General features: G+C 51.7%; 1 protein-coding gene across 3 annotated transcripts in view; it reads right to left on the reverse strand.

Annotated features, from left to right (window-relative positions):
* zfpm2a (zinc finger protein, FOG family member 2a) overlaps positions 1–21994 on the reverse strand; it is a 166298-nt gene that overhangs the window by 92241 nt on the left and 52063 nt on the right. For 2 of the 3 annotated variants that reach the window (XM_051935546.1, XM_028790921.2), the window contains exons 2-3: positions 14239–14394; positions 4169–4267 (exon numbers count right to left, since the gene is read on the reverse strand). In XM_051935546.1, the coding sequence (XP_051791506.1) occupies positions 4169–4267; positions 14239–14394 (255 nt within the window). The remainder of the gene's footprint in view (positions 1–4168; positions 4268–14238; positions 14395–21994) is intronic. The other variant, XM_028790922.2, reaches the window with a different exon arrangement.

A 21994-nucleotide genomic window follows, 5' to 3' on the forward strand; every position in this document is an offset into this window, starting at 1 on the left:
CCAGCCTGGTGCTTCCGCAGAGCCCCCCGGCCCACCTAACTTTAGCTTCTGTACTGAAGTGTGAGGCGCGGGGCTGAGCAAATTGACATTCGACGCAAAGACGCGCTGCTCTGGGGGGCACGAGGAGGCGGCGCGGCCAATCAGTCGCTGCGGCGCAGATTCAAGCTGATACATTAAAAATAAAGCCACCTACGTACGACAACAAAGGACTGACACGATACGCGCACAGTAGCAGCAACTCTTCGCACAACACAGAGACAGATGGAGAGACTGAAAATTGGATGCAAAGAAGCAGACACAAAGTTTCCTAATCTCGCTAAAGAATGCTGAAGTACCATCTTTGAAGACAGACAGTGCTGCCCTGCCATTTACAATGTTGGGCTGATACTCAATGAGTGGGTGAGCGAACACAAATATGGGGCTTGTGTGATACCGCGCTGTCTTCGAAATATGCACAATACGCTAATAACCACAAAAAAAAAAAGACAGAAAGAAAGAAGGAGAAGACAAGCGAGCAGGCGGGCGAGCAGAGAGACGCAAATCGGAACACACTGCCGCTGTCAACGGCATCAAAAGAGCGCGCTGCCCGTCGCAGGATTGAGAAGTGGCCGCCGAGGTCGGGATCCCCTTCACTGGCCCATGTGACCAAGCCCGGGCATCTGGGCCAGACGTGGCAGACACAGACTGGTCACACTTTCGTTATGTCCACGAGGAGGTCCAAACGGCTAAACTCGCCTTCTTACAGAGCGTCTTACGGCCATGGAGCGGATCTTTCAAGGCCACCGCGGCGGCGCTCCGTTCTTTAAAAACCCAAAGAGAGTTTCCGTTATTGAGAAACTGAGATGACGACCGGAGCAACGAGACATCACAAGAAGTCACAATGCGGTCGTCGGCCCACGGACTTCACCATCCGCCGGGCTGACTTGACGATGACTTCGGTGACGTCAAAAGCAGCAGACCTTCGCTACAAGTCACGTCTACCCCACGGTGGGCGACGGCTTATTTGAACTTCTCCACAGCCTCACAAGTGTCCACTTCAACCAAGGATGGCCTGATAGACTGGTAGACAGACAGCACCTTTGGGTTAAGCTGGCACTTTGGATTGCAGGTGGCACAGCGGTTTGGGCATGAACCCGCCGCCTGGCATCCTCGCCTTGGTTTGCTATTCTTTTCCATGTCCACAAATTCCATAAAGGCCCCCTGCATTTCCTAAGTCATTTCCCCCCCACCCCCATACTGTTCTGCAGCTATCGTGAAACAGAAGAGTTCAACGTTTAAAACACAAGAACCAGGAGAAAAACGAGAGATTAATGACCCGGAATGGGCCAGAAGTCAAAAGCCAAGAAAATCGTTAAAGAAAATCCAGAAATCAAAAACCAAGCTGAGAAACGAAGCCAAAGGGCTACATTGTGTGTGAACAGCTGAGCGCAGTGCCCAGAAACATCGATGCCAACAGTAGCAATGCCGCCATCTTGTGTAAGCAGAGGTGGATGACACAATAAAAGACTGGCAACGCGCGTAGCGACGATCAACAAAAAGATGCAAAACGGTGGGGCCTACGATCCAAGAAAACGATGGGAAAACGTAATTAACGTTAGAATAGCAAACGTCCAGGAGGTGAAGATGAAGAGAAAACCAAAGTCTGAGCGCGTTAAGTCCTGTGACGTCAGTGCCAGCCATTCTAAGACAAAGCAGAGCTCCACTTACCCATAAAAATCCAACAACAAGTGTTGCCAGTGGGCAGGACAGCAAAACGAACCAATCAGCTTAAAGAACAGAGGGCTTGGCAGGAGTTGAAGTGCCAGATGAGGTGTTCGGGCATCTGAGAAGTCAACCACACAGAAGAGCTCATCTGTGCCAAGCCACTCTGCCAGCCACATCCACGTTTTTTTCCACCATTCAGTTCATTCAGAGCACCCGCCTATGGGGCGTCTGGTGGGGCTCTCGCTCAACTCTGAGGTTGACTTTATGAAGCTACAAATGATGAACCCGGAGTGTCCGCCGTGATCACAAGATGGCATCTCTAAGGGCTTCACTCTGCTCAAGTCTGACATGACCTTGGTGGGATGTGGGGAGTTTAATCGATGATGATGATGATGATGATGATTTTCTTGAGAAGTTAAGAGAAGGCATTTTAGAGTGGGAAGTGAAGCCAAGGATTTTTTATCTGAACCCTGCTCTTGGTCTGGCCCTTCAAAATGCTGTCCATTTGTGGACCCTTCAACCCGGCCGTGCTCACCAAAGTGGAGGCGTCCCCAATGGGCTGAGGATGTCTGGTCCTAAAGCTGCTCTACGCACTCCCCTCGGGGGTCTCGGCCCCCACAGAGCTGCTACTGGCTGAGCCCCGTTTATCTTTCTCTTGTCCTGTCACTGTCTTCAGGGTGAAAGTCTGAGAGGTCTCCGGTATTCATGGAGAAAAGCGCAGAGGCATCTCAGCTGTCTGAGACAAACTGTGGAGTCTTTGGTGTTTAAAGGTCCAGTGGATCTGAGTGGGCTCCCCATGAAATGACACAAACTCAACCTCTTTATCTCTAGACTAGCCAGACTGGCAGACGCCTCTTTGACGACATCACTGGAAGTCAATGAGAAGCTTAGCTGGCACACCACATGCTATATGGCTGTGAGACATGGACGCCATCCAGTGACCTGAGATGAAGACCGGACTTCATGTGTCTCTTCAGAAAACCCTTGGGGTCAGCTGGTCTGACTGTGTTGTTCACAGGGTCCCAAATGAGGCACATGACCTGCATTGTGAGGGAGCGTCAGTTATGGCACTACGGCCATGTGGCGCCATTCCCCAAGGGTGGTCTGGGCTCACAGGACCCTCATTGCTGAGGACCCGAGTGGCTGGACCAGGCCGAGGGGACACACACGTAACACCTGGCAGCAGCAGATAGATGGGTTGGACTGGACCAAGTGTCTACCTGGGGGTTTACCAACCAGGATCCCGAGCTGCTGCAGCCATGCGCTGTACCAGTGCAAGGCCCCCTAACCTGACCTGACCTGACTTGTTGTGGTGTCTTTCGTTTGATGCCATCTGTCCTAATAAGATGACCACGTGACAGGCCTGCCTAAGATCCGTCTCCGTCAGACCCCCACTGTGCGGCTCTTTTCTCTCTCAACTCCTTACTCAACTTTCAGTTTTCCATAAGGATGTGAGTAAATGAATCCTCCACACTTTGGTGTTTCTCCTAATTAAAGCCTATTGTGTGGAACGAATCACGGCGGAGTGATACCGGTTTACTGAATATGATTGGTTGAGAGGCGTGGCCATGTGGGGTCAGAGCAGCAGCCTTACACACCCAGCGCCCCGTGTGGCTTTAAGGGGAGTCCAAACTTCTCCGTGTAGGTGGGTCGTCCTGGTTTGGTTTCTGCTGTGTGCCCGCTGTTATTGGCACAGGCACCAGTCCTCTGTGGCCCTGCATTGGCTTCAGTAACAGGATGTTGTGTTGATGTTAGGAAGCCACTGGGGTCTTTTAAGACAACTTGGGTCAACTTGGCCATATCAGCGAGCTTATCTATCGATTCCTTAGGCTTCGTTATTCTTTAGTGCGGTAACCAGAATTAAATAATGATCCAATAATAATAGTAATATTATTATTATTATGAATGGTAATGTGATGGCGGTCTTAACTACAGCAAATTAATCCATAATCATAATACTACATTTCATTTATATAGCACCTTTCCCCACAAAGTCTCAGAAAGAACAGCAGGCATCTGTAGCATTGGATACAAAAGTTCGGTGAACAGACAGACACAGGATATACAAAGTCACCCACTCATTCCTGTGTCGGAGTCTGCCCTGGCATTGCCGGGCACCAGGAGTGCCAGCGCACACCCTCACCCAGGCCTCAGATGAACGTCCAGAGGCTCACGCGCACGGTGGACTTGTGAGGGATGTGGGGGGGACATCCACGTGCAGACATGGGGGGATAACAAGATCTCCAGCAGCATTCCCATTGCTTTATGTCTGCAGAGTTTGTCCACAATGGCCTGGTGTGTGCAAAACGATAAGAAAAGCCGAGCGCTCCGTTTCCAAACAGCGAGTGGTTCACAACTAAAACAGCACACCTTTGACGGACGGCGCGGAGATCACTGGCAGCATCCAGAGAAAGACCCCGGGAGAGAAGAGACGACATGACACACAAACTGGAGGGCTGCTTACCTGGACCATCCCAGTCCTCCGCTTCCAGGGTGGACTGTCCTGCTTTTTCAGCCTGGGGGTCTCCATCGGACTCAGCCGTGTCTTGTATGATGTCCTCGTCTGAAAAACAACAAATGTACCAAAATGAATCGTCAGGAGGCCCGCTGTGTTCCTCCCAGCTTTTACACCCCACCCCCTCCATAAGTTCAAGCCCACATCAAGAGGGTCCGGTCTTCTCTCCGGGTGCCATTTATGTAAGGTGTCATCGCTCTAAGCTTTGCGCGGCTTTCAGAGACGTCGATTGGCACCCAAATGTGAGAACGTCCCCCTTTATCAAGGACTCTTCATCAAGTTGTTGACCAACCATTTTAGCCCAATAGGCACATCGCATAATACGCCCTAAAGGGTCAAGCCTGGCCCGAGCCGGAATTCCTCGTTCAGAGACCCTCTCATCTGCTGACGCATCACTTTGCAGGCCGATTACCTCAATGGCCTTCAGACGGTCAGACGTTTGTCCAATCAGGTCCGCTTGTTGCAGTTGTCCTGATGTTCTATCCTGGCACAGTACGTGTTTTGCACAAGTCGTGCGTAAGGACATCACAATAAGCGGACCCCTGAGACATCACGTTGGAAGTGGATATCGAATGGCAAAGCCGCCTGAAGGAAATGAAAAACTAAAAACGTGCAGTCGACGTGGCAAAAAGAACTTTATGAGCCGAGTTGAGGCGGGGAAGGCCCCCCGGGACACAGCGCTCCCGATCAGACACGCGGGCGAAGCATTGGAGGGCTCAACATGTGCCCCGGTGGCTTAATGAAGGGACAATCAATGTGAGAGGATTGCTGAATAAAAAGCATGTGATGCCTTCACAATTAAATTCACAAGATCAACAAATGCAGATCAGTGCCCACCTGAGAGAGATCTTCACTTAAAAGGCATCATGGTGCCATCAGTGTGCCACGATCCAAAAATTCAGCGCGGTCAAATTCAGCCACTACGCCAGCCAGTCTGTGCGAAGTGGCCTGAAACTTGAGGTACTCACAGGCCATCGAGAGACTTCCTGATGACCAAAGACCTCGGTCATGGAACAGGACCACAATGCCAAGTGTGCTGCTCAAAAGGAAACAAAGTAACCGAGAGGAAGCCAAGACACTTGAGCCCACCTAATCCTGGACAACGGCCAGCTTGGACCTGCAGTGGCCCATCACGCCTCATCTCATCACACTCGTGGCATCACGTACAAGATGGCAGCACGTTGATCACATTCAGCCAGCCTGGGGTCCAAATCCTTGCTTTACGTCCTTTTTTGCTCATTTTTGTCGATTATCGGCACTCTGCTCTCTGCCATGGTTATGTCCTGTGTGTTTTCTGGGTGGTCCAGGAAGTGCCCTCCGCCCTATAAATCTGGGAGTCTCCCACAGTGGCGAATTCTCGTGTTTTTTGCTGGGCTTTTCTGTGATTTTCCGTTGGATCGCGTTTTCTCTTTTATGGCCGTTGCGCTCTTTGGAGCTTCTCAGTTAAGTTTCTTCCGGGCCCTTTTTGTGTCTAGTCAGGGGTTTTAGGTGCTGTGTCCCCCCAGTGGGCATTATTGGAAGTGCCTTTGGAGCTTTTAGGACTTTGGAACTCCTCGTTCATGACACTTAAATGGAAGCCATGCTGAGTGACAACGTGGACCCCAGTGGAGGTGTGGGCCCCCCGCGGCGCTCATTGGGACGTCCACGCTTGTCTGCTGAATGTTTTCATACCGCGGCTCTTCTTCAATTCTCAGTTTCCGGGTTATGTTTGGTTTTTAAAGCCCACTTAGTGAGCGCCCCGCTGTGACAATAAGAAATGACAGCTGGCACGGGGGGCTATAAATGACAGGCGTGACAGTGCCACCATGTCCAGCGCCCCGTGTCCTAGAGTCAAGTCCTGTGCTGGGATGTCACCCGTGTGCAGTTTGCACATTCTCCATGATGTGCATGTTAGGCGACTCCAAGCTGGCGTGGTGGTCTCTGGCATTCAGTCCACAAACCAGTCCCCACTGGGAGGGCGTGTAGCGCACGGGCCTACGGACCCCATCAGTTGACGATGACACACTTGGACAGGAGCTCAGTGTGACCTCGTCACTCTCTGGATGCTGTCCTGCTGCCACCACACTCCAAACGAAGTAACCCAACAAATATGACACAAGCCATTGTGTGTGTGTGTGTGCCCGTTCAGAGATAAGGACAAGTCACAAAGTTCAGGAGGGTGACACGCTGGAGCAGGAGGCATTAGTTACCAAGGAAACCAAATTAATAGTCATTGATGTTAATTATCCTCAGCACCTTCCTCAGGTTTGATAAAGAGGGGGCTTTGACAAATGGGAAGAGGAAGACGGGGCCGGGATGGCAGCGAGACGCCTGCTGCGACCAATGGGAGCGCCCGTCACGCCGGCCTATCAGCGCCCTATCAGTGTCTGAATAAAACATGGAGCCACACAGCCAGGTCAATAAGCTTATAGGCGATTTACACAAACAACTCCTGCAGCAAGGTAGGAACAAAGTCATATCGGCTTTTTCTCCCTTTCAGCATTGTCTCAGCCAAGAAAGCCCTTCAGAATGTCAATCCAATACGCCTGACTTTAAGGAGCTCAGCGCCCGGCTAATCCTGGCAACTTCACGAGCCTCAGACTCCGGAGGTAAGAGAGAGAGAGAGAGAGAGAAGGTGACATCACCTGCCACACGAGGCGGGGACACCGCCACCACCGCCGCCGCTCGGAGGGCACTGGCCGGGGATGAGAGGCCGAGTCGAGTGGGCGACCTCCTGTCACTAGCGATGCCAGTGCAGGATTCACCTTTAAACGTGTCGACCGTTCTTTAGCTGCTCAAATATGGTCACGTGTCACCAAGTCAGGTGAGGCTCCATGGCCGTGAACCTACATAAAGTCCGATCGGGTCAGAAGAGCAGGACCAGGCGTGCCCAGGTGCATGGGCACGACAGGAGTGCCACTCAGCCTGCCAAGCTGCTCAAACTTTGGTGCCACCGATGCCTCAGGCCGAGTCTGAGTGACCACGAGGTGACGTCTTCAGTTGCAATATTGAGGCAGCACCAGCCGGGGACGACATCAGTGCCGAGTCAGCGGCAGCACAAGCTGGCATTACAAGAGCAGCTTATAAAAGGGCACAGCCACCGGAGCTCCAAGCGAGTCGTCCTTCCGAGGACAGTAAAGAGGTCGACGAAACGAGCTGGCGAGCGCCGTCTCACACCCCTGATTGCTTTTTCAGTTTTGCCGTGGGCCGGTTGCTTTCTGCCAGCTCGTTGGTGGCCTGTCCTCTCTTTGGGGACACTCGGCCGACGCATTTCAAATGTTTTAATGGCCAGTGTTTCGCTCCTCGCAGCTTCGGGCCCTGGTCGGCATGGCAGCAGGTGATGTGGCGCTGAATTCAGATTTCGGACGGCGAGCCCATCGCCCTTCACAGAAATGAGTGGATTGGCACCAGGGGCTCGTCTTGAGTCCTCTCATCATTTCCATTTTCTGAGCATTAAGGATTCCCAATTAGGACTCGGAGGACAGAAGACTCCGGAGTAACACTTGCTGGAAGTCTCCTGGCGACACACATCACTTTCTCTCAGAATCAGGCTGCTCCACTGCTGACTGCTTGTGCCCGCCTGCCCGCTGGCACCACAAGTCTCTAGTGGACAAGAAAGGAGCTGGAGGGACCACTTAACAAGTGACGCCACAGAAACACAGCAAGTCCCCTCTAACGGCTCTGCTCTAATTGCTTATATTATGCAGCGTTAAAGAATAATTGGACACCATCTTCTCCGGTAGCCCGGTCATAAGGAATGGGCAGCATGTCAAATGCCAGGAATGACATTCCCATCTAAGGAGACGAAAGCCAGAGGTCGAGTGAGGCGGAGACGGAACACAACCTGAAGTGATCTCCCAAATTGGCCACGGGCAGAATTTAATTGGCCCCAGTAATGAGGCACACGGGGGGCACCGAGGGACAGTCTGGAGATGTCCGCTCACAATTACCTGAGCGGGGATGACAGCCGACTGGCCCCCTCGACTCAAACGCACGCACACTGCCTGCCTGGCGAGTTGCCGCCACTCCATGGACGACACTTTTAAAAAGTTTCAAAGTCGTGACACGGAGCTGGACGCCGTCACCACAGGAGATCACAGCAGGTGACCAGCCACCCTGTTATTTCCTTTTCAGTGCCCACTGCAACTCTGCTTTTACTGTCCATACAAGAAAGGACCGTCGGTCAGCGAGAACGACATCAGGATGAAGACCAAACAGGCCGACAACTGACCACCGTCCAATCGCAAGGACTAAGCAGAGCGATGGTGGTCTCAGAGCCGGTCACCCACCTACTTGACCTGCACGTGGACTGAAGCTGCAGTTCTGGGGTCTGCGGCCTTCTCGTATGCCGTCCTTGGACTTCCATCAGAATCCGCCGGATGTCATTCATGAGCCCCCACCCCAAGGCATGTAGAGAGGCGCAGATCACCCACAACGGGGGGCTGTCATTGAACACGAGCGCCTGAGCCAAAGAACTGAAAGTGCAGCCGCGACACGGGCAGGGGGCAAATGAGATGTCGCAGGCAAGAAGGCAAAGAATAAGAAGTGGAAATTCTGAATGGGGAAACTGATGGCCGATTTGACAAAAGAAAGGCGTGAAGTGCGGGTGAGAGGACCGAGAAGTTAAGATGGCGTCGTCACCTGGGAGGGGGAAAAGCCAAAAGACGACGAAAACATGAAACGACGTCAAGAAGAGAGACGCACAGACGGGTACGAGAAATAAGTACGTTAAAATATCCAGAACAGCTACTGGGGGAGAGAAATCACATGGATGTGAAAGGCGCCATATAAAGGTCGATACACAGACAGAGAGATAGGAAAGGCGCCATATAACAGACAGACAGGAGTGACAGGAGTGACAGGCGCCATATAGCACTCCTCTGACCAAACCCCCCCACTCAGACTCCCCATCTGTTCCTGTGTGTGTTTCCTGACACGGGGGGCTGTAAATTCGACTGTAGCCCCCCAGATGTTACTGTATTGTAACAAGTGAGTGCAGACTGAGTGCAGGGATGGAGGACCCTTCTGATTCCTGTAGGGCTCTTCTCCTCGCCGGTACGTCACGCATGTCACACATGTCACGCATGTCAAGTTAATGAAGTTTATCATCTTTTTTTATTTCTTTTTTCCTGACCCGTGATCGGCAGCACTGTGGGGGTCTCGTATTTCACAAGCTTCTCAGGGGCACTGCCTCCCGAAACGCCTCGTGTGGACTCGGCGGATTGTCGTGACACCACCTGGAATTCTGCGAGAGTGCAGACCTGTGGGCAGCGCGAGGCGACCTTTCTCCAAAGTAGCACATGGATGTCATTTACGAAGGTGACATTTCAACTCTCAATCTTCGTCTTCCTCGATCGGGGGCTGCACAAAGTAATAAGCACTCCTAGTTTGTCAGAGCAGAAGACAAACACCCCAACATCCCAGGATGCCAGCGCGAGGCAATTTATAAGACAATTAGATCCAAGAGTAAGCAACGGTGCGAGACCCTGGGGGTCCTGGAGCCGGTGACCCCGGGCTTTGACGCTGCTTTGCTTCTCCATTGCATTTTGATCCGAGCTAATCAGCGCCTCACACGTTAATGAAGGTCTCTGTGTCTCCTAATATCTCCACCGTTAATGGCGGTTTAGGTCTTGGTGACAGGCCCATTTCTGCGAGTGACTAAAAAGACACCAGGCTAAGCTTAAAGAGGAGTGTCACTCGACAACACGGCAGACGACAAGTGGCCGTGACAGGCCGCTTTTTGAAGGCTTTGGGAGAGATAAAGGACACAAGTGGAGTGGCTGCTTTAAAATGACGTTCGACTCGAGAACTTTGCTAATTGCATCATTCTGCGGCTATTGAGATGGTTTAGTCATCCCAGGTTGTTTCAATAGACAAGAAATAAAATACTCATCCGACATTCTTGGAGGGAGCAGCGAAGACGAGAAGCCTTTGAAATTCACGCTACTTACCAGCGGGCTTACTTAATTAAGTGGTCCTATAGGCGCTCACACACACATAAGAGGATCTGCTCCCAAAAGAAAATCCGCATTTCTAAAGTCCTTTCTCTACTAAATAGGAAGCTTTAAGCACCTCATCTCGCCTCACGTTCCCTTTGACCGTGTGAAGAGCCCCGGTGAGGTGGCACCGTGGGGGGCACCAGGGTGACTGTCTGGCACCTTTTTAGTCCACGGCCTCCACTGCCCTCTCACGGCTGGTGAACTGTCCACTTGTCCGTGCTGCAGCGAGACCTGCAGACGTCCCAGGACTACCGAGAGACCAGCAGACGTTCACACGACGCCAGGAGGCGAGCTGAAGCTACTCAAGGCCTCTCCGAATCGCTCCCGTCAGTAGAGCCGATGGGGGCTTTAACCTTCCAGAAGGCCCCCCATGTCGAATGACAGGCCAGCAGAATTCAGAGGAGACTAAAATTACAGTGAGAGGCACCCTGGGGCTCCTTGTTGTGTGTGCTGAATAACGGTGCCTTGTGGGGGGCTGTCCCCTCGGAGGTCCGCAGGCCAGCTGATACCCACAATTCTTATTAAAACACGCTGAGGAGGTGTCAACAATAGGGTCCAAAGTGATGGTAGGCACCGGTGCGTGGACATTAACTACTGGTACTCGAAAGGCAAGAATGTGGAGATGCTGCTGGCGGTGCATGTTGGCGCACTTCACCCACCTCCTCATGTTAAATTAGTTCTGTGCGAATTCGGCTAATGGCGTAGTCAAGACAGGCGAGGGGTTCAAACACACACGTCAAGGAAAACCAAAGGGGCAAATCAAAGACGTGACTCAAAAGTCAAAGGCAAATCGGAAGCCTGGCGCTGGGGCCTACTTGGAGGTCAAGCTAATCATTCTGAGCAAAGTCACCGCCATCTTCGGGGCCTCCATCACGATTTAAACATAACGAAAGACAAACGAGATGGACGTGAAGTGAAACGTCAAGACAAATCAAAATGAAGATGACAGAAATCCCAAAAGGGGCCGCAGCACGCGTATGAAGCGCGTCTAATGCAAAGGCCCAGCCCTGTCCACACACACACACACACACGAGTGCTCGTCTGCAGTCGCCCAAAGGGGTCCGTCTTTATTCACGTTCGACACGCATGAGTCACAGCAAACGACGAGGGGAATCGGCGAAGAGGCAGACGATGTCGATGGCTTCATCAGGCTACACAAGAGCAGAAGGAGACACGGACCAGGGGGGCAGTGAGGCTTGGAGCCACAAACTTCACAAAGCGCTTAGAGAAGCCCCCGCGATCAAGGACCAACTCCTGGCACAAGGCTGGCACAATCAGCATGGCACGACTTCCTGGGCTCGGGTTACATAGGAACTGCCAAACATAAAACTCTGCACAGAAGTTCTTCACAGGCACCACTGGATTCTGCTCGGCTCAAAACCAAAAAAAAAAAAATCACGAAAGAGCAAAGAAAAAACAAACCAACTAAACTAAAGACACCGACGCCAACCCGACAGCCAGCCCGAGTCCACAGGATCACAAGACAGCGGGCATCAGGGCTCGGACTGAACCGTCAGACCCGCGCCTCCTGGAAAAGGTCACTTGGGGAGGTGGAAGAAACTGAGACAACGGTGGGCACCCACCGTGGAGCAGACCACCACTGTCAAGCCAGCTGGGACCTCCAGAGCCACCGAGTTTCAGCTACTGAGCGCAATCTGCCTCAGGTGAGCGCTGTGGACACGCAAGGAGCGGAGACTTGGGATCGGGACAAGGGCAGAAATCCTAAGTAGCAAGCGATAAGGCGGACAGAAACACAAACCGGCGGGCAGCCTGACGGGAACGAAAGAATGTGAGAGAAAGAAATCTCTCTATTAAAAAAAAAATCCTTCGACACAACGAGACTTTTTGGAAGAGAGATTTTTCCAAGTCCCGCGAGATGAGACTTTGGCCATGAGATTGTTTCAAGTCCCGCCCTCCTCTCAAACCACGCCCTCTCAAGGTCCTCTCGCCTCTCATTGGTGTGAATGCTTTTGTCAGTCACACTTCCTGCACTCTCAGCTCTTACACATTTTAATGTTTTCCTCACTTTAAGTTCCCAGTAAAAGAAGACGTATTCTGTCTAAATCTTATTGGAGAATTTCATCCCGAAGGGTTATCAACAGTAAAAATGAGTACACGGGCAATCCTAACAGCGAGAAACGATGAAGTCAAATGAATTAACGTGAAAATTCTTAATCAGTTACACAGCAAATTGATTAAATGCGTATCAGTAGACTCTACTGGAACAGCTGGTGGTGATGGTGAGGAAGATGAAAACATCAACTTAAAATATCACGACGAATATCTACAACCGTTAACACCGTCAGGTCTTCCACCGCACGGATTACTGTTGAAAGAAGGATGAATCCAAGAAAGGTAACGCAGTTCATCTTCGGGGGATAACATTGGACACCAAAGGAGATCCTGATATGCCATTCGTATTCAAACGTTTACAGTTTGACGTTACAGTTGCTTTCGCTATGACAATTGACAAATCACAGGGGCAAACATTAATTTTATTTAATTGAGAGAGAAAGAAAACTCAATCACGGGCAGTTAATCGTCGCGTTGATGCATACGTAACAATTCAAATGAAAATACCAATCAGTTTAAATTGTACATCCCCATAAGCGAGCGGCAGAAGCACAAAGAGGCCAACACGTAGCACAGGCCGGGGGGTTAGCAAGTGAAGCAGGCAGGGGGTGAAGCTGCCTAGTCATCCAAAAAAGAAAACAAAGGGACGTTTCAGAAACCTTTAGTGGACGTCCACTGCTGCCACCTTCCACTGCAAAGATCACAACTGGCACAGTTACCAACAGCAAAAACCAAAACGCAAACACACGGCAGCAGCCATCTTTCAAACTTCACAAAACGAGGTCATGAAATTCAAATCTCGAAGTCACGACTTGAAGGAGAGATGGGTCTTTGCACTTTTCTCTCGGGTTTTGTTCACTCTTGCTGAATGTTGCTGAGGTGAGTTTCACTTTTGTTTTGTTGCCTTTGCTCTGAGCTTCTTATTTTACGTTGTCATCATGTTTTGTACAATTACCCCCCCCCCCCCCCCATCTTGACATATTCATTTGACATCCCCAGTCCCGAGACGCCCTCTGGCTATTCAGGGGACTCTCAGGCAGCCGCTTGTGGAGTTTTAGACTTGCATGTGTGCAAGGGTTGCTGTCCATTTTTTGATTTTCTAGCCCTCGAACTTTCTAGAGAGCGGAGAAGGCTCTGGAGTTGGAGGTCATTGGATTTGCTGGAGTTCTGTGGGAATCACATTTAATGGATTTCTGACTCTTCACACTTTGTCTCACGTCCCTAGTGAGGACGTGTGGCACAGGACATGTGGCACAGGACGCGTGGAGGACTTTGGACCCCCCCCCCCCACCATGTGCCACTTTTTTTGCCCTCCTGGGTTTTCATCTGCGGTCCGGCTGGGATGAGGAGCCAGTGAGTGCTCCAGATTTCAGGAATGACCCTTCAGTAATGCGTTCTCTCTGCTCTCCCAGCTCGACTGCCAGTGCACATCGGGGGTCCGCCTGGAATGCCCATGTCCAGCACCAGTCACAATGGCTGTGGTTACACTGAGGAACTAGAGAAGTGAGTATGGATGGCCGCTGCAGCTCTAAAAACGCCCGAGATGAGCTGAGAAATCAGATCTGTGGGCGACAAATGAGGATCCAAACCAAGCAAGTGCCGAAACGAAGGCGGTGGGATTCAATTCCAACGACCCCGGAGAGCTCGATTGGGAATGTTCCAAATTATTGGCAGCGATTGTTCCACCATGGCGTGTAAATAAAGGCCGTCGTCGACTCGTGTGAAGTGCGTCTTCTTTGGTAATTGAGCGCTCAGGTTTGCTCTCCCCGCTATATCAGAGCTGCGAGGAGGACACTTAAAAGCGACTCTTAATTAGCTCTAAAATCAGATATTACCCGAGAGCCACTTGAAGTGAGTGCTCCGCTCGGATTCCTTGTAATTTTAATTTCTGTCGGGTGATCACACACACACACGCACGCACACACACTCACACACACACACACACACACACACGACCGTGTGCTTTACCTTTGTTGCAGAAGTACTCCATGTCCTCGCAGCTCAAGTTCTCAGGTTCAAAATCTGCCGAGAAATTCTCCACTGAAAACTCTTCCTTTGGGATGATGGGACTTTCTTCAGAGAGTCGCTCGTCCTCATCCTCATCCAAGGTGTCCTCTAAAGGCCCTGTGACAAACACACACACAGCGTGTGTTAAGACCCTCTCATCAGAACAATGAATCAGACCGAGCAGCATCGCCCCCTACTGGCCAAGGCCTGGGACTTGAAATCTCTGACACAGTTTGGCGTGACCACCCCAGACCCTCGAGCTTCACTTCGTGAACTGAACTCTGCACGTCTAAGGGGGCCGAGGGACCAGCAGGGCAGTCTGTAATCGTTCTTGTCAACTAACACGTGTTGGGAAAGCCAAGCAGCCCGAGGCTTTGGTGGGCAGACGGGGCGTGGCTGGTGGGTCAGAAAGACCGAGATGTGCCTGCGCTCCACGTCTCAGTGACCTGCTGCCTTGTCAGAGTTGGGAATCACACGTCAGTCACCGTCGGCTTTGATTTAACGCACAGTCCGTTCATTCTTTCCACGCGTTCACGTATGTGTCCTCATTTGATTTACATTCAGCGTTGCCATTTGGTATTTTTGTCTTGCCGCTCATGGGTGACATCATCTGTCACCTCTTCGCTGTTAGTAATGACCCCTGGTGACATTTAGAATGGCAGCACAAGGGCCGCTTTGTCCAACATTCTCAATGTCATCAGGCCAACAGCACCCTGCCCTAGCGGGCATTACCCGAAATCACCTAACCTCGAAGAAACGTCACCCACGACCCTTCGGACTCGATAAACTCCCTGCTATGGTCACTGGCTACTGCCGCCTGCCCCAGAGGGTGAGGTCAGCGCAGACACCGAGGGGCTGGCATGGACTCAATACACAAAACTTACAAGACCTCCTGGGCACCCTCTCTTGCACCAACTCTGTGCTCGTTCTGCCAGCTCCTCTGCGTTTCCTCTGAAACCTGTCTGAGACCCGTCAAATGCCACTCACCGATATGGATGGGCTTTCACACGAGACCTCATTAAAGCCGACGGCAGCGAGCTTTATCTGCGTGCCCTCTGACCCGGCCCCAGACTGCACGCCTAGTCAGACATGACCTGCCCCGCGCCATACATCTGTTTATCGGCATCTGCATTCAGGCCATAAGCCCACTCTGAATGTCACTCTTCACACTGGATGAAGCCAACATGAAGGCCGAGCTGCACTGTGCCGCTCTCCCATTCCATCCATCTCTCTGCAACTCATCTACCAGCACCCTGAGCCGCTAGTCGCCCGGGGCCCACGGTAAAAACACAGATACGGTGCCATCACAAAGAAGCCTGTTGCTGCCAAGGCCACAGAGGACGGGACAGGCGAGCATCGCTGATAACTGTGGGTCCTACAGATAGACAGACTGAAGGAAGGGGCGCTATAAAGTGCCACAGATCAATTCGTCTTACATTTGACAGACTGGCGCTGCTTTGCTGTGCCCACTGTTTAGTTACTGTATACTCTCATCTCTAAAGTTGGGCACGATGTTCTCAGACCCTCTTAATGCAAATGTGGGTCGCGGGGGCCAATGCATGACCGAGTGTTGCTTACAAGGCAGGGCACCACCATGGATGTGGTGACAAAGTCTTGGCACAGGATTTAAAGGCCAGATGCCATCACGCCACTATGCTGCCCCTAAGCGCTTATTCCTCGTTGTAAAGGTTGCTCCACGTTTTACGCAGCGGGCCCACGCAGAACTGAAGGAGCTCAGTAAACCGAAGGATTGTGGCTGCAGCCCCACAGAACGGACCTGCAGGTGCTGAGGGTCCGATTGAAAGCGTGTAGGTGGGTCACAGCATGCAAGTCGGCTAAGTGTCTCCCACCTCAGTGCCACTCTCTGCTTGACAAGGTGTGTGAGCGGGACGAGGGCTCCAGGGTGACAAGGATGAAGGAGGAGTGGGCGACGCACAATCACCATCCAATCACACGTGGCCAGTGAGCCCCCCAGGCTGTGAAGGAGCGGTCCTAACACCCCCGAGAGACTGCCGGCCAGGTCCCCAGCGGCCCCTCTGCCCGCGTAAAGAGAGGAAGGGCACCCCGTGGCACAGCAGGGGTCCTGACGCGCGTGAAGGCAGAGGGGGGCGCAGCCTCGAGATCCCGAGGAGCCGGTGCCACGGTGCAGGAGGTAAGGCGAGCGGGCGTCCTTTTATTAATTTGTGAGCTTATCAAAGGCGACAATGTTGATTTTTCATTTACATTTCATGCCCGCAGGTAGGACGCCAGTGCGATCGACAAGCTCAAATTTTTCCGTTTGATTAATTTTTTTCCTCGCCATATTCTTCCTTTCTATCTAAATGATTTCCTTCTCTTTTTGCTTGTAGCTGTTCATCCCTCCTCGCCATTTGCATATTACTAGTTTGCTTCAATCAAGGCCCCTGATGGAATTACCTGAATTGTATTAGTCCTCCAAGTATTTCATCTCTTTAAATTATATTTCCGAATGTATCTTCTTTTTTTTTTTTGGAACGCACAATTGGAATCTGCACAAAATAATTTCAAACTCTACAGGATAATTTGCATTTTAAAAAGCCGGAGGTCCAAACGCAAGATTTGTTTAAAAATTAAAAAAGCGCCGTCCTGCCCAATTGGGGGGCTTTTTCTTTTTCTTTTTTTAATTCCTTTGGTTGAATCTTTAAAAAAAAAAAAAAAGCAAAAAAAAGAAGAAATCGGCAAATCGCTTCTTTAAAACGGAGCAGCGTCCACGAGACCCCCAGAAGCCCACCGCACCCCACTCCTGCCCTGCTGCAGGTCTCCCCTTCCCATTGGCTGATCTTCAGGTGGGCACCCGGACAGGACACAACAAAGTGTCTCTATGCCTCACCGGTGGTGACATGTGACCGAGTCGAGGGGACTCCGCTGAACTCAGTGGGTCACCACCCAATTGTGGGGTCCACAGCCCTGGTCTGAGCTTTGGAGAGCACGTTGATGGTCACCATAGGAAGTCACAACGGCCTCCCCCCCATGTTAATGAGCACAGCAGAAAAACCAAGGGCATCCTGGGAAAAACCCAAGGAGCCAAAGACATCGAAACATCTGCTGAGACGTCACTGGGCTGAGCACCAGTGACAACGGGCTGGAGGTCAAGTGCCTGAGGACCCCTAGCAGATGTTAAGGGTTAGGCTTAGGGTCTCACGAGTCACGGAGTTGATCACCATGACTGAACAAGTGAGGTGGCCGTTTGGAAGGCTTCTGGGCTTTTGATGCAGTGAGGAGACACAAATGGCCGCCGCACTTTCACCGTGGGCTCTTTCACCCCAGCCGTGCCACTCGGAGGGGCCATGTCTTCACTATGCCACCAGCGTTATCTGCACTGTAAGACCTCCTAAGTTATGTCCTTTTCAAGACCACCTTGGCTTAGGGGTGTATTTCCTCAAATGACCTCCAGGTGTCACTGTGAGCATTTGTGGCCACCTGACCATCACACCTGTATGACATCCCATTCCAGAGCCATGGGCATTAATGTGGCTCCACCATAACAGATTTCAGAGGGGGTCTGTGAGAACGTGAGAGCGCCTGCCTGTGGGGTCAGCTATGGGGTGGGATGAGAAGACCTGGCCTTCCGATTCATGGGTTGAGGACACTCCAGCTCCACCACTGGGAGGCAGTCATGCTGAAACAGAAGAGGGCGGAGCTCAAACACCAAAGGGGCGGGGCTCAAATGCCGCCATGATGCCAACACCAAACTCGACAGTAGGCACTGTTCAGTCCAGAAGGTGGCGCTATCCTGGCATACCCAGACTGATGCTTCAGCCTGCCAGGCAGTGAAGTGTGACTCATCACTCCAGAGAACACGTGTGCCCACTCCTCCAGAGCCCAACGGAGGGCAGTATGCTGGCAACACTGCAGGCCACGCTTGGCATTGTGAGCTTAGGCTTGTGTGCGGGTGCGGCTCCTGACACGCCTGTAATCAATCCGGATGCCTGAGCTCAGCCATTTTATCTCGCTGCCCGTAGACATCTGTCTGCCCACTTTTAATTTATCAAAAAAGTCGATCAAGAACGTCAATGGAGTGAAGCAAACAGTAAAAATGAAACATAAAATGCCGTGAACTTCCAGGCCATCTGCTGCCTCCCACAACAGGCCCAGTTTCTTATGAAGAACACAACAGCCCGGCCTGGGGGGAGGTAGAAGACCACCAGCAGAAGATGTTTGTGTGTCTGGACCCTGCAATGTGTTTAACCGCCGAGCCTTCAATAGGAATCTCAGCACTTTGGGCTTCCGTGAGAATGAGACGTCACACGACTCGACTTCCCTGCAGGATTTCATTTAGTGAACTTGTGCCCGCCAGTCGTGTCGTGTGTCACTTGGTAACAGAGATCACAGGGCTCGGATTACTGTAATGGACCCCCTTCTCCCGAGGTGACAAACAGGAGTGCCACATATGGGTTAAGTAACTCGCCTGTGGGGACTGCCATCATGAGGCGAGAATTCACAGGGATGGCACAGAACATCAGCACCGGTCAGAGCCAGTCAGGGTCAGGAATGAGGGGAGGGGGAGGACCCCTTTAGCGGGCACAGGGAGAACACGCGACTTCCATGAAGATGGTGACTGAGTGGGGAGCTGAAGAAGGGATGTGGCAGCAGCCCGGATCACAAGTCAAGGTGCTGGACACCGGTGACGCTTTGTGTCTTCATTAGCACTTACAAGGACCCCCAAAGCTCCAACGCAATGTGGTCTGTGGTGGGGGGTGAAGCCTGGCATCACTAAGTGCCCAGTAGAAACTCAGCCTGGACCACCGGGCACACTCACTCATACGCCTCTGTGTTTTTTGAGTTGGGTCGGACCCTCAGAATCCAGAGAGTGGTCTGGACTACGATTTGGACCACACGTCTGTTCGGTTTAACCAACCTCGAAGGTGACCGAGTCGTTCAGTGGTCTTTTATTTCCATTCATTGGTGTTCTTAACCCACCAGCCCAATAGAAATCCCGACAGGGGGTGAAATTAGGGTGTCGTCAAGAAAGTGGAAGTGAGCGTCATGACAGGAAGACGACAACGTAAGCCACCGAGGTGACGGTGCGTGCGCGAGCGGGCGGGCGACTTTATTCATTTCACTGAATGCTTCTGGGCGACACCAAGTGACAGGGCGACGACTGAAATGTCACCACATCTCCTGGCCATTTCTTCCTCCACGGATAGTTAAGTTGTATTTTGGTGGGCTTCCAGTTCATACTCTTCAAAAAAGAAGAAATCCTTTTCAACTTAAATAGCAAAATAAATATTGACGGAGATACGCAGAAAGACATCCGCAGGTGACACGTTCCACATTCTTTGATTCGGCCCAATAAAAGCGAACGAAAGCCTCCCATTGTGCCGGCAGACCCCGATTGTCATTCGCAGGAGCCTCCGCGTCACCTGAGCACGCGGGATAAACCGACAGACGTTTGAACTGGAAATGATGACTTCTTTCTTTTTAATGCATTGATAGATAAGATAGCGATGATACACACAAGGAGCCGCCGCTGCCGCCGATAACGGGATGCCGCGCTTTCAACTGGCACCGATCGACGAAGCCACCAACTCCATTCTGATAACTGCGCCGCAAATTAGCAGCGGGACGCACAGCGTGGCGTCGGAGCACAAGCCGAGCCTCCTAATTAGAGTGCCGCCGATTCAAAATGACGAAACAAAGCAACACGGACCACCTGGGGGCGGCCCACCCGACGAGGCCTTCCCTTAGCTGCTAGCGCGCTCGTCATCCCGCTTCAGTGCCATCCATCTGTCCGTCCGTTTTGTTAACCCGCTTATCCACAACACGGCAGCCAGAGCCCCTCGGAGCCATCGCCGAGAGCAAGGCAGGGACCACAGCAGTTAATCTTACAGCCAGTTCTGTTGAAACTGGAGGGTCTTATCAAACTTATTAAATATGGAAATCCATAAATGTCTGGTACCAAAATGAATGAAACTGTGAGGACCCACAAGGCTCAGCAGGGCACCAAAATGTGGTGGGCAGACGGTGTTTGATATGAAAGGCACCATATAGTAGACAGTTAGATAAATTACAGATAGATATGAAAAATATCATTCAGCAGGCCGCTGGATTAACACAAATGAAGGGCACAGCGGACTGAAAGGCACAACATAAGAGAGTTTGGACCTGAACGCATATACTGGAATGTTACAGACTGATACAAATGAAAGGCACTATATCAAATACGCTACAGTAGATATACAGTATAGTGCCTTCCACTTGTAAATGATGCAAGAGAGACATACAGACGTGAAAGACACCTCATGATGTGAAAGGCGCCACATTACGGGCACACAATGCTCTGATAATCAGGCTTTGGCGCTGGACGGCGCTTTGTATTTTTCATACGACATCTTGAAGGACACTCGTTAATTTCTTTATTGCAGCAGGTGGAGGAATTCATTCAGATATTCAGGAACTTTCTGGTTTCCCCGGGAGACTGCGGACGAGACGGCCATTTTAGCCCAGGAGCTTCGACAGGAGCGCACATTGAACGTTCAGAGGGGTTTGGAGGGTCTTCTGTGGCCGGGCACTTTTATTTCTTTATTTTCTTGCGGACCTCTGCCAGATTCCTTTTCCGGTCTCTCTACGGATGCGGATTTTTGCTTGTGATCTGCTGCTGAATGGCTGTTTATTTCGAAGCCCTGGCCGCAGATTCAGTTTGGAACCAGCAGGCTGCGGTGGCTGTGACTCAAAGCCACGAAAGATCAGATCAGTTGTAGACACCTTTGTGCTCCCACCGCTTGTGTGCGTCAGCCTAGTGAATCCACACAACGTCTGCAGACGTGATTTACTACACAAAGGTGACGTCACCTCGAGGCCTTGTCACATCAGGGGACTTTTCCAGTCCTCGCCGTTGTTTCCACGGCCTTATTGAGTTGGAGTCGAGTCGTGAAGGTCGGCCGCCTACTCCGACACGGCCAGCGGCTCGCACCTCAGACACGTCTGATTTCGTCATCAGTCGCAGAGGTGGTGGCTCTGAGGCGTCACAGCTGACAACCAGTGAACGCTCACCCAGAAGTACAACACCTGGAATGCAGCGACGATGGAGGAGCACGCGTGTTTGGACCTCACAGGAAGAAGAGAGGCTCGTCTGTCTGATGTCTCGCGTTTTAATTATCACAATGCAATGGGAAAATAAAAAACAAAAGCCAAAGAGGGCAGAGACTGTGGCTGAAGTCACACAGCGCGCCTCGGTCAGGCTGCACGCTATTGGCCGTCAGAAAAAGGGGGTAAGCGCAGTCACGGCCACGCCCAGCGATTTTCAGCTCTTTAAACTGAGGTGGTCCGCCGACGGGATCAGCAACTGCAGACGGGCAACTCTGACACACCCTCTGGCTACGAGTCACGTAATGTGACATCGGCTTACACACAGGTGACCTAGCGCAGGGCCTCCACGCTGGCCAAGGTCCATTGGGCGTCCCAGAAGTGACACCGGCAATTTGTATGGCGAGTCAAACACAAAGGACACAAAGTAACGTGCCGTCCTGCACCGTATCTGACCAAGTCATAAAGAACGCCGTACATTGTGCGTTTTCAAAAGCGCCAGAGCCACCGTCACTGCCACGGCTGCCTGCCACCGCAGGTTTGTTTGCCGAGGTCTCACTTCTGAAGTTCAGTCGTCATATTTCTTGTCATTAATTTCGTGTTATGCCTCAAGCTGGCTTGCCTGGGCTGCCGCAGCTTATCTTCCACTGTGGCCTTCATTTAGCTTGAATCG

Source organism: Erpetoichthys calabaricus, chromosome 13, assembly GCF_900747795.2.
Source record: "Erpetoichthys calabaricus chromosome 13, fErpCal1.3, whole genome shotgun sequence".
NCBI lineage: Eukaryota > Metazoa > Chordata > Cladistia > Polypteriformes > Polypteridae > Erpetoichthys > Erpetoichthys calabaricus.